The sequence below is a fragment of the Boleophthalmus pectinirostris genome, unplaced genomic scaffold (genome assembly GCF_026225935.1).
Source record: "Boleophthalmus pectinirostris isolate CB_2022bp ecotype Guang Dong unplaced genomic scaffold, ASM2622593v1 HiC_scaffold_18, whole genome shotgun sequence".
Lineage (NCBI taxonomy): Eukaryota > Metazoa > Chordata > Actinopteri > Gobiiformes > Gobiidae > Boleophthalmus > Boleophthalmus pectinirostris.
The window spans coordinates 23767221-23786804 of NW_026571133.1; the positions used below are offsets into that span (position 1 = coordinate 23767221).

The window sequence follows — 19584 nt, forward strand, 5'->3', positions numbered from 1 at the left end:
AACAGATATGCTTGTTTTGAAACAAATTATTTGTTTATCAGTTCATTTATTTTGACAAGATCATTAATATTTAGTCTAGGTGCTTCACTGTGATTTTCTGGAAGTTAGCGCACTTCAAAAACACCATGTGTCTTGCATCCTACAAGCAAATAAATTGAACTGAATGTATAGTTTGTTTGTTTATTTATTTATGTATTTATTTTTACATCCTTGGGCAAATCAAATGGGCCTTACAACATTGGTCTTGAATTCATATAGGTCTATTTAAACAGTTACAGAATTAACTTGTAAATTGCAATCTCAAAAAGTGATGGTGGTCTAAATGTAATTGATTTTGAACCTATAAATGGAATGCTAAATTTAAAATGGTTGCAAAACTTTATAAATAATATAGACAAGTTCTGGTTTCATATCCCTGCCAAAATTTTCTTAGACTGTGGTGGCATTGAGTATCTGCTCATCTGTGACTTCTCTACCATTAAATTACCACTCAAATTATCAACATTCCACCAACAGGTCCTTTTAAATTGGGAAATGGCATACACACACAATTTCACTCCACATAATGTACCTATCTGGAACAACAGATGTATTCTTTCCAAAAGAAAATCTATTTATTATGAGGACTGGGTGAGAAAGGGGATTTGGTCCATTTCACATTTAACAGATTCTAATGGGAACCTTATGAACCATGAAAATCTCATGAAGAAATATGATTTACAACGCTCAAAATGGCAATATAATACAATCATCAAAGCTATCCCATTACAATTGTTAAATCTAGTTAGTGGCATGTTGAGGTATGATAAAATTACACCAAAATTCCCTTTACTCACCATAGATGAATTTGAATTTAAAGACAAAAACTGCTCAAATAAAATAATAAGAAACTTTATTACTACCAAATTGTGTCCTCTCCCATTAAAAAGAATTTGTATACTTAAAGACTTTCCAGTTAATATCATTTTAAAAATTAGAACAAATTATCTCTCATTTCCAATCTCCCCTAAAGCCAAAGAAACTCACTTCAAAATTTTTAATATTTACCTCTGTAATGAATTCTTGAAAAAACGTTTTATATAGGGACCAATAACTGCGCATTTTGTAACAGTGAAATAGAAACTGTTGAACATTTGTTCTTTCATTGTAGCCATATTAGAACGTTTTGGGACTCATTCCAAATGTGGATGGTGGAATATGATACAGATTTACCTAATGTAACTTATAAAGATATAAAATATGTAGTAATTTTGCAAGACAACAAAAAGGAGCTGTTCTATAATTCTTGTTTATTACTAGCCAAACAATTTATTCATAAATGCACATTCTCAAATATAAAACCCTTGTTCAATATATCTCATCATGATTTTTTCCAATTTAAGAGATCCTTACATCACATTAAATCTAAACAAGTCATTATAATAAATTATTTTATGCAGTCAGATGCATAAGACCTCTTGCATTGTACTTTGTTGTATTAACATTGTATTGTGTGTATTTATTTTATTGTGTGTATTTATTTTATTGTTTTATTGTTGTTTTATTTTATTTATTTTATTGTTATTGTTTGTTTGTTTTTAAAGTACATACTGAGTCATAAATTTGCACTGTTGACACAGTGTATCTTGTATTGCCAGCATTGATAAATAAATAAAATAATAATAATAATAATAATAATAATAATAATAATAATAATAATAATAATTAAAAAAGGTAATGTTGGCTATGTTGGCTATTCAGCCATTTTGAATGTAGCAATAATTACAATTAGGCTACATGGCTTGAATTATAGGTGATTCACTTAACAGATACAACAATCAGCTTTAAAAAAGTACGACTGAGTAACGTGTGTATTTAAAGTTACCGTCCACCGCCAAGTTTGTTAATTGCTCCTGTTATCCTGCTGCCCATACGATTTAGCCTACTGTACGTGTGTGCCAATGACGCCATCTGTTGGCAGGTCAGGGTAAAAAGCGCAGTTCTTTACATGCATCATGGAGATGTATGGATTCCATGTGTAGATGCCGATGCCGGCTCATGATGCCGCCCTGCTGGTGAAAACTGTAGTTGACAGCAAAATGGGCGGAGTTTTCCCTATTCAGAAGCCAATCAAAAAGTTTTAACCGTGGGAACCCTGATTATTGACAGGCAGACAGGCCTATCAAATTTCTTCCCCAGGCGCCTCTTCGACATGCGTGAAAGGAGCGCGCTGAGGGCAGTGTCGCGCAGAAAGCAGCTACGCAGGAGCGGGGCAGAAGCCGATGGTGGAGTCGAAGATGGCGGATGGAGACAGCGGGAGTGAGCGCGGTGGGAGTAGTGGCGGAGGTGGAGGCTTCCAACACTTTCAGAGGGACCAGGAAACCCAGGAGCTGGCGTCCAAGCGACTTGACATCCAAAACAAACGCTTTTACCTGGATGTTAAGCAAAACAGCAAAGGCAGGTTTATAAAAATCGCCGAGGTTGGGGCCGGGGGCTCCAAAAGTCGCCTGACTCTGTCGCTGTCAGTTGCAGCCGAGTTTCGGGACTATCTCGGGGATTTCATCGAGCATTACGCACAGCTTGGACCTAGCAGTCCGGAGCAGATAGCTCAAGCCAGTGTGGGTGAAGACGGCGGACCGAGGCGAGCGCTTAAGAGTGAGTTTCTCGTACGTGAAAATCGCAAGTACTACCTGGACCTGAAGGAGAACCAGCGAGGGAGGTTCCTGCGCATCCGGCAGACCGTGAATCGTGGGCCAGGCTTTGGAGTTGGGGGCCCTGTGGGCGGTATGCTTTCCGGACAGACCATCGCGCTTCCGGCCCAGGGGCTCATAGAGTTTAGGGACGCCCTAGCTAAACTCATAGATGATTATGGCGGGGACGACGAAGAGCTGACCTCTGGCACTGCTGCAGGAGCATACGGGGAGCTACCCGAGGGCACATCCATCATGGTTGACTCTAAGCGCTTCTTTTTCGACGTCGGCGCCAACAAATATGGGGTGTTCCTGCGAGTGAGTGAGGTGAAGCCGAGCTACAGGAACTCTATCACCATCCCGTTTAAGGCATGGAGCAAATTTGGGGGCGCGTTCAGCCGGTACGCCGAGGAGATGAAGGAGATCCAGGAGAGGCAAAGGGATAAAATGTACGAGAGAAGAGACGAGTCTGAGGCGGACGATGTGGACGACGACTGACCAGTGAAAGTTGACAGATGTGGTAAAGAAGATACAGATAATGTGCATGACGATCGTGCTGTATTAGCCTACTAAAGTATCTTGACAGAAAAAAAATATGTTGTACATGGATTTTGATGTATATCCTGACGTGTGTAGGTTCAGGTTGGGTTGGTTGTGTGAATTTGGAAGTGAAAACGTGGATTTAATTTTTAATTTTTGGCTGAAAACAGAGTGACTTATACTTTATATTATTAAGAGGAGAGAGAACCCACTAAAACCAGCAAGTTTATAAGAAAAAAGTATACTTTCCTATTTACAACCTAGTTTTACACATTAAAGAGGCTGTCTTTATGTTATGTTTTCTAATAGAGAATTGGCATAAATTGTATTTCTGTTTGGTTCATCTCTCTTCAGAGGATAATAATATGTGGGGACTTGCAAGTCAGTTAATTGTACCTATAAGAGGAATGTAAGGAAAGCCTTTGTTTTTGGCTGGGCGTTTGCATTGGCATGTCAGCAGATGGGCAGCTGTCAGGACATTGGTTTTTGCAGCAGATTACCCAAAATTTTGGGTGAAGTTGTAGAGGAGATTATCTGTAAGCCCAAATAAAGGGGCTTGGGGACAAAATTTAAGATTTGACTTAAGCAGTCAAAGCTGTTATAGGAATCAGCAGGGTTTAATATTAAATATAAAAATCTGAGCAATATTTGGGAAATCTTGAACATGCTGCATAATCTGTAGGAGCAGTGTGTTACCTGGTGTGTTTCACAGGTTCACAGTCCCAGAGCGATGGGACTGTGTATACGTTAGTGCTGTCCCACATGACACTTAGGGGTCCAATACTGAGTTCCATTCCCATTCAGCACCCTGTTGTGGTCAATGCAGACGGCCACTCTTATCTGCACATTGTGCAGACCCCAGCAAGAAACAAAGAAACTCATGTTTTGTTTTGTTTTTTGTTTGTTTTTCCTTTTTTCAAAAGAGAACTCTATATTGAAATGAAAATCTACTTATATTAAAGATATTACCGAAAAGATATTTTGAAATACTTATAAGAAAATGTATTGTGTAAAAGAACTTCAAGATGAAAAAAAAATAAATAAGAATAATTTCTTAAAACATATTTGTGACTCCAGTTCGAGTTTGTAGCAAGACTTTCTTCTTGCTGGATCTTTCTCCCTAACAGTGTGGTTTCTTTGAGACCCTTCACACACAGTTCAGCACATTGGGAGTTAGCAGCTGCCGGTCACCCATGTGTTCGCAGTGAGCGTGTGCTGACGGGGCATGTGGGCTATTTTAATGTGGGAGGCCTCTGCAGATGCACATTCCAGGTTAAGGAGTCAGCTGTGCCATTAGGAGCTCATGGCAGTGGGTACAACAGAGTGATTGTGCTGAGTTATGTTCACACATGACACATGAGCTTGGGCTGCAGAAGTCTGCTATACCACACCACTAAAACATTGTATGAACATGAGTACAATAAATATATTTGGCATTAATATTTAATACTCTACAAGATTTTGAAGTTATACACAAGGCATGTTAACTGAGGATTTTTTCTTTTCAAAAACAAATTCAAATGGCTTTCAGTATTTATTTCATTAGCACAAACCAAACATATATTTAATCTGTAACATTAAACATCAGTTCCATTTAACATAAATAACAGACCAATTTCTGAACTCTGCTCCAAAACACATGTTTTACAGACACAGGATTGACTGTAGACCTTTTGGTTGAAAAACAAAGCATGTCATTGTGATTTAATAAAACTAGATCTCAGGTTGGATTCAAATTCCATTAATTGCCCAGTCTTTATAGATGTTCATTTAATTGGCTGCAATTAGAATTTGTAACTAGTAGGTCCAATGAAATATACAATATTTTCATATTTCAATGACTGGGAATTCAAATCATTTGATGATGGACAGGCTATGGATATTTTTAAACTAAGCTTAAATCAAACTTCAGTTAATTTTGTTCTTGTTTGAAAAAGAGGCCACTTCAATGTTTTAATGGCATTTTGTGATTTATCACCAAACCAATTATCTCAGCATTCATGTTTACCTTTACCTTTAGACTTCTTCATTATCTTAAGCTACATGTGAATGTCTGTCCCTAGTCACCCTCATCACTGCAGTCACTGAACTGTGTCAGTGACACAGCCAATGAGCCATGTATACAAACTCATCCAGGATTATGCAACATGCTCACTGCATATCACATTCAACTAGTACTGATTTACTGTACGCATGGAGGAAACTACTAGTAAAATACAACCATGTTTGACACTGCTCTGCTGCTACAAAAAATAAAAACATGCTCCGGGAGCTATGCCTAAGAGCAGAGGAACACATGTTAGTAGTAGGAAGTGGAGCAGAGGGATCCTGGTTGAGTGAGGAAGCATGATCCCGCATTGAAGCCAGGCTGTGGGGCTATATTTAGCTTCTGTTGCCATGTGCTCGGAATGTGCATGGAAGAGGGAACACACTCAAACAATGTCTCACATGCACAAATCATTGCTTTTCAGGTCATTACTGCAGACCAGTCTGCATGTACACAACATTTTTCCTAAATCAACAATAATTGCATGCTTTATAGTATTCAAAAAGTACATGCATCACAGCAATAATATACAGGACTGAGTTTGAAAATTTTGTACAGTTTTTATTACAGTTTTTATTAGGGAGGTTTACAGCTCCTGAATATTCCAGAACAGAAATATATTTACCCCTGTATGTAATTTGACAAATCATGAATACCTAAACTTCTGTAGTGTTAATGTTCAGTCATAAAAAATATAAAGAACAATTGTTAAATTAGAATGTGTATCTTGAAGGAACTGTAGCTGTGTCTCCCAGATACGAGATGTTCAAATCAAATATAGCTTTTACTAATAACAACTGTAACGCGTGTGCATGCGTTTGTAAAAATATATGTTTATAGTTAGCATCACATTTTAGACTAGACCGTCTGACCCATGACAAGTTGTGTCTTTTTAACTATTTTACCAACTACCAACTATTGTACTAATTACCAACGCTGTCTAGGTCTTTGTGCTCTAGCCCCATCTAGTGGTAAGTCGTAGTTTAAGCGTTGTAACTAAAGCGACCAGTGACCACCTCAAATTGAAAATGGAGAGACTGACTCTGGAAATTTAAGCTACTGATAACTGCAATACATGATTTTATTATCAATCGTAATGTACTGAGAAACTGTAATAGCAATAGGTGCCAATATTTACAACCCAGACAATCTTTAACCGGCATGGTCAGTCTGTGTGACCTGCCAGGTCAATCAGGCTGACCACACATACTTATAACAACAGCTGTTATATGGCATGTCACCACCAATACCGGTGACAGTTCTGAAGATGGCTTGCAGCTAGCAGCCAAAATATGTCAACAAGATAAATACAACCCAAGAAGTTAAAGTACATAATAAAAAATGTACATCTTTGGTCCAGAATTTGGTCCAGTCATTTGTGAGGAAAAAAAAAAGTCTTATCTGATTTTTCTTTCTATGAATATTATGAGGGACAGGGGCCTATTTGGCCATACAGGACAACCAAGATTAAAGGTGGTCACCCTCTTATTGGTTCTTCCTAGCTCCACTCACTCTCATTTGTTTGAACTGCTGATGTTGAAGCAGGTATATCTGGCTGCATTGTCCATTTGGCACATCTCCACAGGCTGGTTCTCATCCTCTGAAGATGTGCTGATGAACCAACCCTTGCAGTTAACAGACTCAAACTTTGTCAGTGACACTGAAGTGATGGTTTTGTAAAACAGGAAGTGATCCATGTTTTGGCCACCATTGAATTTTTGCAGTTCTGCCTCTGAACATTCCTACAAAACACACACAATGATTGTATTTTACATCTTTACACCACTTTCACATCTATTGTTATGTGATAATGATTGTATACTCACCACCAAATTCAAAACAGCAATCTCACCTTGCATTGAGCATGTTAGGTACAGGTTGCTGTTTTTGATAGATAATATAACTGATTGTTTTGCAGATGAGCATTCAGTGTATCTGGTCATCTGAAATATCACTAGAAATTTAAATACAGAGGTATCAGAAATATAAATACAAATACAAATGCAACGCAATGTAGAGAGATTCATAAAATACAAAATTCCTAGCATGCGCTATAAAAATTAATGTGTAATTCAGTGTGTAAATGTGTAGCAGCAGTATTATTGTGCATTGTTGTGGTCATTCACCTTTCTTTTCATGATTTCCTCCTTTCAGGGTTATAGCGTGGAGTCTTAACATTTCTGAGTTGTGGATGACATCTTTCTGTGCTTCATCACACAGAGTACAAGAATGCCCACTGTTGGCACGCTGAAACTTTCCTTTTTTTCTACGTGATTCCAACATTTCTACTGTTGTGTCTAAGGGAAAGGGTATGTATTTGTAAGTGAGTAGGCTATTGAAATGTATTAAGTAGCATAGTACAAACCTTCTATTAGATTCTCAAGAACTGCATTGCACAGTTGTTGGTCACTCAACTCTTGGCCAAGTCCGGTCAGAGGTTTCTTCATTTTGTTTATGACCACCACCAGGTTGGCCACACGTTGAAAGCTTTTGCGATTGTACGTGATAACAAGATCCATGTCAAAGGGGAAATTCATATCCTGTGTTTTACAAAGTGAGGAAAAGAACTGTGAACAGCTTGCTCTACACGATAACAACCACTGCACATTTTATATCTTTACTTTCTTACATTTCATATTTACAAAACACATTAATGATAACTTTGGAATCATACAATTACCTACCTCTCTGTCATCTTCACTGCAGCTGTAAGAATTTGGTAGCTGTTCAACAGAATCTCTGTAAAATATTATATATATTATATATAATAATAATAATTATTATTATATACCAGTGGTCTCCAACCTTTTCCCTTCGGTGAGCTACTTTTACAAAACTAAAATGCCAGAGAACTACAAATTTTAGGGGTCGCAAGAAATTGAGACAATTATAAGAAAGAGAACAAGTCTTTGGGTGCAGTTAGATGCCTACAAAACATAAACCATTGTCCACTTATGAGTGCACAAAGGTCGAAATTATACATTTATAATGGCAATAGGCATGTAATTAACACCGTTTTTGTTATTCAGCACAATGGTATAATTCCGTAATCCCTTGGCGAGCTACTTGGAAGGGGGTAGAAAGCTACTGGTTGGAGATCCCTGTTATATACTATAATATACTGATAATATCTGTACTCACATGTCCAAAGCTTGAGACAAGTCAAAGTCTTCCATCGCAGTTACTTCAGAAGTTGCGCGTTGCTGGAGCCAGAGTGCGCGCATCTCTCAGAAACGGCACTCTTGATCAGTTTTCGCAATGACGTCCCGTTGGTTGGAAAGTTCCTGCGCATGTGCACATGAACGCTGAAAACCCCAAAAGGGAAATTCAAACCTTTCTCCGTCGGTCCCATTTGTGTTTTGAGGTTGAAATTTCCAGGTTGAAAATCACAACCACAGTGCAGGTAACTTGGGTATTTATCATAACATACTTGCCTAAACTTGTCCTGTCCCCATGATGATGTAAAGTTCAGATATGAGTAAAAATAGGTTAAAGTTATAGGGTTTAGTTTAAGGTTAGGTAAGTAGGCTGTAATTATGCACTGAAAAAAGGTCGCTGGATTTGCTTAAAAAATATGAAACTCGGTTGCGTGCAATAAAATTACATTTAGGCTTTGAAACTTATTCGATCCCCTCTACATGTATTTTTTTTCTGAAAACATAAACGTAACTTTTTCATGTTGATGAAATGTGATCAAATCATGCCGAATACGCACATTTTTGTTACCCTATGAAAATGTGCCAGTTTGCTATGTTATGATCATATAATATGCAGTGTCAAATGTCCTTAAATGATTTTAAAGTAAAATAATTCAAAACAGTCCTTAGTTTTCTACAGTTCTGTCTTAAACAGAATCAAACAAACAGAGATCACAGGTACAGTGACACCCAGTTTGGAGCTGGACAGTGTGAGGACTTATCAGTGAAGAAGCTCTGGTCTCTGCCTGTGGACAAAGGAATAACACATGATTACATTATGATGATCTAGTCTGTGTAGTACACATTTAAATATACTTAAAGCACTTATTACTCTCTAATACAATAATGGACCAACAGAATCACAGTGAACAGTAGAGTTGTACCTGCAGAAACAAAAATCACCATGTGTTGTTTTTTTCCTCAAAACGCAGCAACAGGTAGGGCATCTGGTAAAAGTCCTCCTTCTGCCACATCACCCTGTACAAACACCTCAACATATACTTCCTGTTTCACTAGGAAATATATGTTGAAAAAATATAATTCAGTTACAGTAATTTTAATTGGTTTACTAACTTTGTTCATGTGTGGTCTGTTTTGTTGGTTCTCAAACATCTTCCTTTTTCTGAAAGGTACAGAGATTTTTCTTTCTTTTTAGTGTTTTTATTAACTGATAATCTCACTTTCAGAATGGTGCCAAAAAACAACTAACTAACATCAACTATTAGATTCATTCATATATCATTCAGTCATACCCAGAGCTCTCACCCACCCTGTTTGTAGATGACTCTGGAAGCAGCATATTCAAATCTTAGTACAGCTGTCACACTCTTGTAGGGCAGCGATGCTAACTTTTTTTTATTTTTCATGGAAACAAGCCTTACATTAACCCTAATTTCAAATAAAACACCACAAGCATGTTTTAACAATGACTACATTCTAGGCCAGAGAAGCATATATATTTTCTCAATAGTCTTACCTCCAGATCAGCCCTCAAAATCCTCCTGGATGCAATTTGGAGTGTCCTCTGCCCCTGTAGCTGTCCTGCCCTGCTACATTTGAATTTTCCCTTCAAAAGTTCACCAGAAATTATAACAAAGTCCTGTTTCCTCAGGGTGATGAAAATACGCAGGTCTAACATCGACCATAATTAAACGACCTTCAATCATAAAAAAGTCATGTTGTCAAATTTGTGTTTGCAATTTGAGCAACCCCTCTGAGACCATTTTGGTTAAAGGGAACACATTATGTAAAATGGACTTTTATGAGCTGTTTATCATCACATATCAGCATTCACTCATCATTAGATTCTCCAGTGCGGTGTTTTGATTTATCCTGTATTGTGCTAAATTCAAGGTTTGAGTGTTTAGAAAATATCTATTTTCATCGAACCACTATCTCCGCCCATTTCTCTGTACTTATTTTTAAAAGTCGGACTCATGTATTGTTCATAAATATAACGTACACGTTTTTCAACAATAAAAATGCGTAAATGAAAACTGCTTACTACAACGAAATTACATTTTGTTCAGGCAGAGCCAGTCAGTTTCAGATTCAGGAATTCAGTGAATTCATGAATTTATTTTTCTATTATTAAAGGGCCCATATTATGCTATTTTATGATCTATGTTATAATGTTTACTCACGAAGAACATACCTGGAGTTGTGTTTTGTTTCATTTGTGCATGTTTAACACACAAACTCTGCATATTTTTGCTGTGTTCTCTCACACTGTTGCACCTTGCAATGTCATGTGGTAATATAGGAAGTGCCCAACTGTATTTTAAACTCCATACACCTTCATTAGAATCATTTGGATAATTTTGACTCTGTAACTGACAAACTCTACTGAAGAAAATGTAAAAAGAAGCTGTTAAACTGAAAACTGCTGCTTCATGACATCCCAGGCTGGAACAGAGCATTTGAGCTTTGGAGACATAAACAGACTAATAATGATTACTTAAAAATGAATGATCCAAAACAGAATTCAAGGTATGTATTTTGATGAGGTTGCAACATTTTTACATGGTTAAAATCTCACAAGAGTCAATATAATCTTTAAGCAATTTTAGATCAACAATGAACAAAATGTTATCTTATAATATATGCATGCTAGAGTTTAATATTAAATACCAGAAAAAATGTGTGCCATATGTCTTTTTTAAGGTTAGCATCGGTCTACAGGAAATGAATGTAAGTCAAGGTAATGTTCCTAAGAAGAAGGAAACCCACCTTGTTGTGCACAGATGTGTTCTTTCTGCTTCCTTTTCACCATCATCACAGCGTTGGACAGTGAGATATTAAAATAAAAACATAATAAAAAGATAAATGTTCATATATTTAAATGTTCATAGATTATTCAATATAAATTAATCCAGTTTAGAAGTAGGTAATAAATCAGTTATTTACTTACAAATAAATAGCTTCTCATGAGTAATTTTCTAACACCATGAGCTTTTACTTGTAGCCAAATAGGGCAATAATTAGTGTGAAGTAGCATCACTACTCAAGTAAAAGCTTTGGTTACTCTGTACATTTTAGTAATATGTATGTTACAGGCAAAGTAAAAACTATCAGTACTCTCATTGGCAAAATGAAAACAAAGTGTTTGCAGCCATTGTTAAATCAGCTTGCTCTACCTTATTTTCTATTATGTCTCACCAGTTGTTGCTGCCCATTTTATTTTCTGGTAGATTTATTATTATTATTTCACAGCTTTTTTAGTATGGATTAGATTAGATTCATTTTATCCATGGTATATAACCATTAGATAGTGTCCAAGATACAAATAATTATAACCAAAAAAAACTATTGCCAACCATCAAAATGAAGGCCTTAAAAAGAAAGCCAAAAGAAGCTTTAAATAAATAAAAACAACAATCAACAGTAAAAATTTGCCTGACTTGGCATTCTATACAGTGCCTAACCAAAGTAGGTAATACAAAACTACTTTGCCTAAAACCACCAGGCATTCTATACCGGAGCCTGGATTATCTACCTGTAATACATACCTCTGACTTTACATCTCAAGCAGTGCCTCTAGCACACCAATAGATGGCTCTATTACAATGCACCTAAATAACATCTACAGTACACTTCTTGTTTGTGTATGTATCATGGATCTATTCAAATAGCAGTATCTATGAAGTAGTCTTGCTGCTTGGAAGGGATGAATACATTGCACAACAATAGCCTGCCCAAGTTATAGCATGAGCACGTTACCCTTTCAATGCACAGTTGCAGGTTGCATTGAAAAAATGCCTACTTGAACAGCTATGTAATTAATCACATCATTCAAAAATAAAAATCTATAGAATAATTCAAGGTTTACTCATTCACCCTCCCACCCTCTGTAACTCTCTCCATCAGAGGTCTTTAATATTCACAACACTTACAATCAAAATTCATCTTTAATGTGTGCAAACTTGTTTAGGCAAAAGCACTTCCTCATCAGATGTGCAAACATTCCTGTGCAGGAGAGAGTGAGTGAGGACAAGTCTCCCTTGAAGGTTAGGCACATTACTCAATATATGATTTTAACAGGCTTCAGTGTTTACAAAATATAGAAATCACAATATAGACTTGCTGTAAGAGCAAAACTGATTTATTTCTCTAAGAAATGCAGTTAGTGTTGTCAATGCACCCAAAATTGGCAACTTTAATTCAAACAAATTGTTTGAACCACTTAACAAGTGTCACTTGAACATGAGAAATCTAGAACACACTGTATAAAATTCAGATTAATAAAAGTACAACATAAAACAGAACACTGAACTAGCAGTAATGGTCACATCTCCTCTGTCTCTCATCATGACAATGTATACATTCAGTATTTTTGAAAACCAGCAAAGAAACAGCATACTTTAATAAAATTATTATTATAACAAATTTTTACATCAGACAAATAAAAGAAAATGATAGCTTGTATAAGGCATTAAATAAATCAAAATAGGCAGTAATACATAAGCAAATGTTCTGCCATGCCCAAAAGGCACAGCCAATGACTACAAAAGCTTTTCTTCAAAAAAAAAAAAAAGTTGATAACAAACTTATGTTCTGTAATGGCAATTACTATGTGACAGAAAAATGCTGGTTCCCATCACAAAAGAATAGAAAACTGCATGAAAACATGTACAAGGAGAATATTAAGGGCTATCATGAGCGTTGGTTGGCATGTTTGTTTTTGATTTAAACCAAAATTCAAAGTGACTTTTTATTTATTATTATGATAAATTATTATTTTTTAAATTTTTAATTGTCTATTGTCCAATCATTTTTATGAAATTATTAGTTGGCAAATAATGCATCTACTACCAATAGTGAGTGTATAATGTATATATTTGATAGAAAATGGTAACCTTGACCTCAAACTACCAGTAGCTATACATGTTCACTGATAAAATATATATTTTTGTGCATGGCACGGCTTAATCAGTCAGCTCTGTGAGATGAAAGATATTAAATAGGGACGTACCTTCCAGCTTACACAATGGCACAGTGCACAAAGTTTATGTGCAAATATGCTTACATGACACATGTAGTTTGAGGTCTAAAAGGAAAGGCAGACCATCAAAACACACAACTTTGGCAATGAGGAATGTTGAAGAAAAGTTCAGTACAGAAATAGGGCTCAACTTGTTAGAAAGGCACAATCAACTTAAAATTATAACTTGTATTAATACTCAGTTATACACATACTTCCCAAAGAGGATGAAACAACTTAACACATAATGGAGAAGCAATGGAGTGGAGAGTAAATGCAGTTGAACACAATTTAAACCGTCTCACTCCAATCTTGTCCAAAATGTTCCAGTTATACAGCAAAACATTTAAACAATTACTGGTTGGTCTTAACAGAGACACTACCCAACTGCCTCCTCTTCTGTGGAGCTCTCCTGGGCTTTACTGCTGCCTGTGGGAAACAACCAACCAATATGAGGACAGTGTAAAAGGGAATTACAGAGGGATTTCAAGAGAGGAATCGAATACAATAATAGACATTTACTGAGGACATGACAAGTCGACACATCAGAAATATCAGATTGGGTAGGACAGGTTTCGCTGCTTATACAGATAGTGTGTTCAAAAATGCAAATTTAAAAAATATCATGCACCAACTATCCAATTTAAGTTCTTATTTTCTTGTACCATCTTAACAGTAGATTCTTTGGTTTGCAGTAAGTTGATGTAAAATAACTTTTGAGATTTTATGTGGAATCTATATTTAAATTATCCAAATAGTAGTTGGTTATGTGCACTAGAGATCTCCAAAATTAACACTTTTCTTTTAATGATAAAGTGAATGGAAGAAAATAATCTGCAGACATGTTTCATCACCTGAGAATCCTGAGTATCAACACTTGCTATTAGCTGTATATGGAGAAACTACCACCAAAGAAGAAGACTACAGTAGACACCATGGATGCATTCGTAAAAAGAAGAGTTAACTAGAGGAAGAAGAGGATTTCAGGGAATATGCAAAATGGGAACAGTGGTCTTAAAAAATAAATAATAATAATTAAAAAATAAATTAAGGTTACACAGTTCTACACTTTACATTTTACATAAACGAACAAAACAAATAAATGCGCTGACAATTAAATAGTGTCTGGCTCTTAAGGTTGTGTATTATAAATATGTTCCAACTTGAGTATGTTTATTTGTATGGATACAGTCTGTGTCAATCATGCCAAAGGCAAGCATCAGTATCATGCAAAAATACTATCAGTAGTTGTCAAGAGTATCAAAGAATGAAAAATTTACAGAAAATTCTAGACAGGCCAGAAATGAAGAGACAGGGAGGGACGCGTGGAAGGAAGAAAAGAGAAAAGAAGATATTTTTAGTTGATCTGAAGGCAAACAGGATAGTACATTGTAAAAGTAGTACAAAGATGTAAGAAACCTTGAAAACAGTTTTAGTGTTCCAAGAGACACACACAGAGTTAACAGACCCAGGGGTCAGACGGCGTTTGGAGCAAAGCTACCTTGTGTGGTGTTTCTGTCATTGAGCAACTTGGTTTGACTGTTGGGGAGAATCTTAATCTCTGGTGGGTCTGGACTCTGACCAACACGGGATGCCATGAGAGCATTTAGATACTGTAGACGAGTAACCTAAAACACAATTTACCAATAAACCAAAAATAAGTCAAACATGGCAACTCATATTATTATACTATGGTTATTTTGAATTGGAAGAAAAAATTAGAACACAAGAAAAGGAGAAATACCCGTATGAGTTGTAGGTCTGTCAGTGCTCGAACAGTATAGTCTGGACAATAGCTAGAAGGACTTGTGGCATCTCCTGGCTCAAAGGGATCCCTGGGAGACTGACGCTGTGTTGAGACTGGAGATTGATGCACTGTCAAGTACAATGCACACATTCACTTTCAGTTCAGACACATAAAAAAAAAACATTTTAAGTTGTATTGATTTTTGGATTGCATTTTTCCATCTTACCAGAAGATGGCAATGTGAGAGCAGACACGCCATAGTAAGTAAATGCACCATTTTCAAACTTCAACCCTTCTTTGCCAATCTCTACTTCTACTCGGCCCTTGAAAATGATATAAAGGAAGAATCATATGGTATGATGACCATTCCTAGAATGCAAAGCAGCAGAGGGCTTGGCACACACTACACACTCACCTGTAGTAGTAGGATGAAGTAATCCACAGGATGGTTTCTTGTGTACAGATAGTGGCTTGGGCTGAGTCGATTGCTGGGGTCAAAGTGCACTTCTTGGTTGACACTGGGATGGCGAAGGAGGTGAAACAAGACCTTCTCTGATACACGAGCTGGGCTGAAGTGCTCTACTTCTGCATCACACATCAAAGGAGATAATAACAAATGCACCATTAGTGCTCCAGCAGTAAGTATTAAGTATACCATTATACTGCAATTGTTATTTACACTTCTGGCTTTATTTACACTGAGCTTTAACTACAGCTGTAAAAAAAAAAAATCCCCAAGGTTCAAAAATATAGAAAAACTAGAATATATGCTTTTGACAGATTTCCAGACAAATAAAAATATCAGTACCTCTGGATAGGAAGCGGTGAGTAGCCAGCAGTAGCTGTGGAGAAGTTCGGATCTTGGGTTCCCCTTCAGGGGGCTTAAAGAGAGAGAATTCTTCGTGAGCGCTCCGTGGCTCTAGTGGAATTTCCAGCGGGGCAAGTGGGCGTTTTACCTTTCTGTCCACTATAGATCACAGATGATTGTAAGCAAAGCTATTTTTAATTAATTCTATGTTGTTTTTCAAGAGAAAAACTCACAATAACCATCAGACTCATCTAAGATCTCTGATTTGATGATCTCTTCAATTACATCCTCTAAAGTGACCAATCCCAGCACCTCATAGAAAGGATCACCCTCCCCTTCATTGTTGACCTTCTGGACAATGGCCATGTGGGAGTTGCCTAAAATAAAACCGCATGAAAATAAAAAATATTATAAAATGTAAAATTAAAATCCAAAATATTTCAAGGATTTTATTTACATATCAGATTGAAAATGTTGCCATACCTTTCTTGAATTCCTCCAGCATGGCATCCAGTTTAGTGTCATTGAAGACAAAGTGTAGTGGATGATTGTAGAACTTGGTAATTGTCGTCATGGGTGTGCAGTCATCTGGGTCCACTAGAGCCAAGTCTTTCACATAAAGTATTTCCACAATGTTGGACCTAAAATACAGTATAACCGCTACTTGGTTATAATAGCATTATTATCTAAAATGCATCTGTAGTGGTAGCATATTCTCAGTGTGGTCCAAACCTTTACAATATATAGCTATGTTACAATAATATCACTTGTACACATAAAGTCATACAGTTACCTCTCCTCCTCATATATAGGTACACGGGTGTAACCACACTGCATTATCTCAGACATGGTGGAAAAGTCCAGCACAGCTGAACTGGGAAGCATGAAGCAGTCTTTTAGAGGAGTCAGGATGTCCTCCACTGTTTTAGTGCGCAGTGTCCCACGACTAAACTCCTCTTTCACAAACTCACTGCAGAGACACAACGTTTTAGTTGTGGACATTTGTGTGATAATAAATGGAAGGGCTCACCTATAAGGGTCATTGACATTTGTCCGCACCATCTCCATGACCTTCTCCCTGATCCCGCAGGTGCTGATGTCTCTCCTCAGAGCTAGGTCCAAGATGAGCCCCAGGGGACAAGACAGGGGGCAGGTAAGCACCATTGATACCTGGGCCAGCCAGGTGAGAGCAGGGGCTAACTGGAATCCGTAACCAGAGCATAAAATATGAGGCACCAATTCAACAATGAAAAAGACAAGGAAGCCACTGGTGAAAACTGCAGAGACCGTTGAGGACAGTGCTCGGTAAAGGAGCACAGACAGCACCGAACACCCAAGAGCACACAGAAACAGCAAGGAGCACGTCTGCCATAGAAAAAAACACTGTTAACCATTTTAAAATGTGAGTTTTTTAAAACTTGATAATTATTGTACTATTCATCAAACCTACCATAAAGTTTCCCCTTCTTCTGACAGGCTCCAGGCGCTTGGCGGTCCGTTTCTCCTCTTCGGACCCACAGCTGTGCAGAACATACAGCTCAACGGGATCTAGCCAAAGTAGACTGAAGTGCAGAGTCCTGAGTACCGCGCAGAGGAGGAGCATCAGTACCACCAGCACCGCCAGTGCCCAGGGAGGGATGTAATCTGGTGGAGAGCAGTGAGTTTGTACCCGCAGCCTGTCTCGGCCGGCAGATGCCCAAATCCCGCCGCTCAGGACACAGAGGTGGTGGTAAGTCTGGCCACTGGTCAATGCTCCATCTGATACGCTGGTCTTGTGTACCTGCACCGTTATAACACCGCTGTGCTCCTCATCACGCTCAAACTTTCCACTCACCCGGAAAGAGGACTCTTGTCTGTTTGATTCCTTCTCGCACGGGTCAGGCGCATCTCCCGCGGCCAATGCAGCCCCCCCAGCGAACGACAACCACGGCCAGCTCACATTCAGGTTGGTCCCAAATAGACGCAACTTGAAGGTAGATCCATGAGGGGCCGAAATGATTCGCTCTTTCATGCACACTAACGCTTCGGGATCTTCGAGTCGCAGGCCCACTATCAGCGGGGTGTCTAGGTCGCAGGCACCCAACCTGATCCCGTAAAACAACAATATCATCAACAGGAACCGTAGACCTGCCAAGCTGGCCACCATATTGGAATTGGTCAGTTTGTCTCTGCGTGAATCATGTGACTGTACCCCGCAGCGGCCCCGCCTCCTGGGGGCAGAACCAGCAGGGTTAAAGGAAACTGCACGCTACCGCCGCCATGTTGGATCTGTACAATAGTAATGTTGCATAGCTTGATCTTACATTTTGGGTCTTTAGTTTTTCCGTCCCACCCCTTTACAATTTCGTCAAGAGTTTGCTTGCTTTTAGCCAATGATATCCATACTACAGCAAGACGCTCTCACGCTCATTTTTGTCTATGATTACAAAACAAGCTATCCATCTGCTAATTCATCTCTTTTGAGTTAACAAAAAATATCTTTTAATTTTTTTGATTGCCTGAATAGTGCGATTGGTATAATATAAAAGTAAAAGTAAAAACACTATCACTATAAGTAAAAAAAAAAAAAAAAAAAAAAACAACTAATAGGGTACTTAGTTTTAGTATTTAGTTAAGTTTTTTTTTTTTTTTTCTCCAACCACAAACTATGCATAATAGAAAATCTAAATCTGTATAGATTTAAACCAAACAATTGAATCGGTCCTCTTGTTCTACTGCCCTTGACTCTGAAATCCTAAAAAAAAAAAAAAAAAAAAACTCAAACAGTTCAGTAAATAGATACAGAATGGAAAAGCTAAGGAGCATGGGAACAGTACAGCAGAAAATATTTAACCTTCAATCAGGTCTAATCATCACACTGTGGAAAGCTAAAAACAACATGACATGAGTTGCTGATAAGCTCTGCTCCCCCACTTCAGTCCCATAATACAAAAGCTCTACATAATAAAAACAGCTTAGCACAGAACACCAGGAGTGAAACCCAGAGGAATTTCAATATCTGAAGGCAGCGTAGGACGAGCTATGATAAAAGTCATGTCGACAAAGAAAGCAGTGAGCCATCTGTAGGAAGTGTAGGAGGACAGTGTAAAAGGGGGTCCAGGATGGTAAAGGAAAACAGGAAGATAGCAGCCTCAAATCTGTGTGAAGAGCATCTAGTAGTATAATACCCTTCGGATATCATGACAAAGGTTCACAGACACCATATTCAGAGATCCACTCTGTGCAATATTTATTGCTATGAAATGCCTTTGTAAAACAACATAACACAATCTTCAGATCTGTCATTATATCTGTCATTTGCAGAAGTTTGTTGAGCAACTCAAAGGCCCATCATTTTGAACAAAATATTCACATGAACATATAACACAAAAATGTGTCATACATGGAAGCCCATTTCAAAGAACTACACCTTGAAGTGCAAACCAAGAACAAAAACAATGTCATAAATACATAAATACAATGTTTATATGAAGAACAATGATTTTCACAGTGGTATTCTCACAGCCAACCAGTGGCTTCAATGGAAACCAGATTGCTACATGAGACCTAATGACCCACAGGCAGGTCAAATATTCTTTTCGAGTTTAAGGCTAAC

At 37.6% G+C, this 19584-nt stretch overlaps 3 protein-coding genes across 4 annotated transcripts; 1 reads left to right on the forward strand and 2 right to left on the reverse strand.

Annotated features, from left to right (window-relative positions):
* Positions 1-2224: 2224 nt before the first annotated feature.
* purbb (purine-rich element binding protein Bb) lies at positions 2225-4273 on the forward strand. The gene has a single exon (XM_020931970.2). The coding sequence runs from the start codon at positions 2262-2264 to the stop codon at positions 3165-3167; it is 906 nt and encodes a 301-aa protein (XP_020787629.1). The 5' UTR covers positions 2225-2261; the 3' UTR covers positions 3168-4273.
* Positions 4274-6306: 2033 nt separating this feature from the next.
* On the reverse strand, positions 6307-8512 carry il1b (interleukin 1, beta). 2 transcript variants are annotated; one of them, XM_055153679.1, is made up of 6 exons: positions 8398-8512; positions 7941-7995; positions 7622-7796; positions 7383-7553; positions 7109-7210; positions 6307-6998 (listed from the first exon to the last, which is right to left on the reverse strand). In XM_055153679.1, exons 1-6 carry the CDS (start codon positions 8478-8480, stop codon positions 6898-6900), a joined length of 687 nt encoding a protein of 228 aa, XP_055009654.1. In that variant the 5' UTR covers positions 8481-8512; the 3' UTR covers positions 6307-6897. The 2 variants fall into 2 exon arrangements, with proteins under 2 accessions (XP_055009654.1, XP_020787653.2); XM_020931994.2 differs by having other exon boundaries at positions 7083-7210; positions 8398-8500.
* Positions 8513-12539: 4027 nt separating this feature from the next.
* LOC110166669 (metal transporter CNNM3) lies at positions 12540-18166 on the reverse strand. Its single transcript, XM_020931955.2, has 11 exons — positions 17440-18166; positions 17020-17354; positions 16783-16959; positions 16473-16630; positions 16223-16366; positions 15990-16148; positions 15597-15766; positions 15408-15504; positions 15179-15309; positions 14936-15062; positions 12540-13863 (listed from the first exon to the last, which is right to left on the reverse strand). Exons 1-11 carry the CDS (start codon positions 18133-18135, stop codon positions 13814-13816), a joined length of 2244 nt encoding a protein of 747 aa, XP_020787614.1. The 5' UTR covers positions 18136-18166; the 3' UTR covers positions 12540-13813.
* Positions 18167-19584: the final 1418 nt, after the last annotated feature.

Coding starts and splice junctions, on each gene's coding strand:
- purbb (XM_020931970.2), top strand. CDS start 2,262: ATGGTGGAGTCGAAGATGGCGGATGGAGACAGCGGGAGTGAGCGCGGT.
- il1b (XM_020931994.2), bottom strand. CDS start 8,480: ATGCGCGCACTCTGGCTCCAGCAACGCGCAACTTCTGAAGTAACTGCG. Junction 7,211..7,382: donor AGGAAATCATGAAAAGAAAG/GTGAATGACCAC, acceptor TTAAATTTCTAG/TGATATTTCAGATGACCAGA. Junction 6,999..7,082: donor TTGCTGTTTTGAATTTGGTG/GTGAGTATACAA, acceptor TGTGTTTTGTAG/GAATGTTCAGAGGCAGAACT.
- LOC110166669 (XM_020931955.2), bottom strand. CDS start 18,135: ATGGTGGCCAGCTTGGCAGGTCTACGGTTCCTGTTGATGATATTGTTG. Junction 16,631..16,782: donor CCTATATATGAGGAGGAGAG/GTAACTGTATGA, acceptor ACTGTATTTTAG/GTCCAACATTGTGGAAATAC. Junction 16,149..16,222: donor AGATGAGTCTGATGGTTATT/GTGAGTTTTTCT, acceptor TGTGATCTATAG/TGGACAGAAAGGTAAAACGC.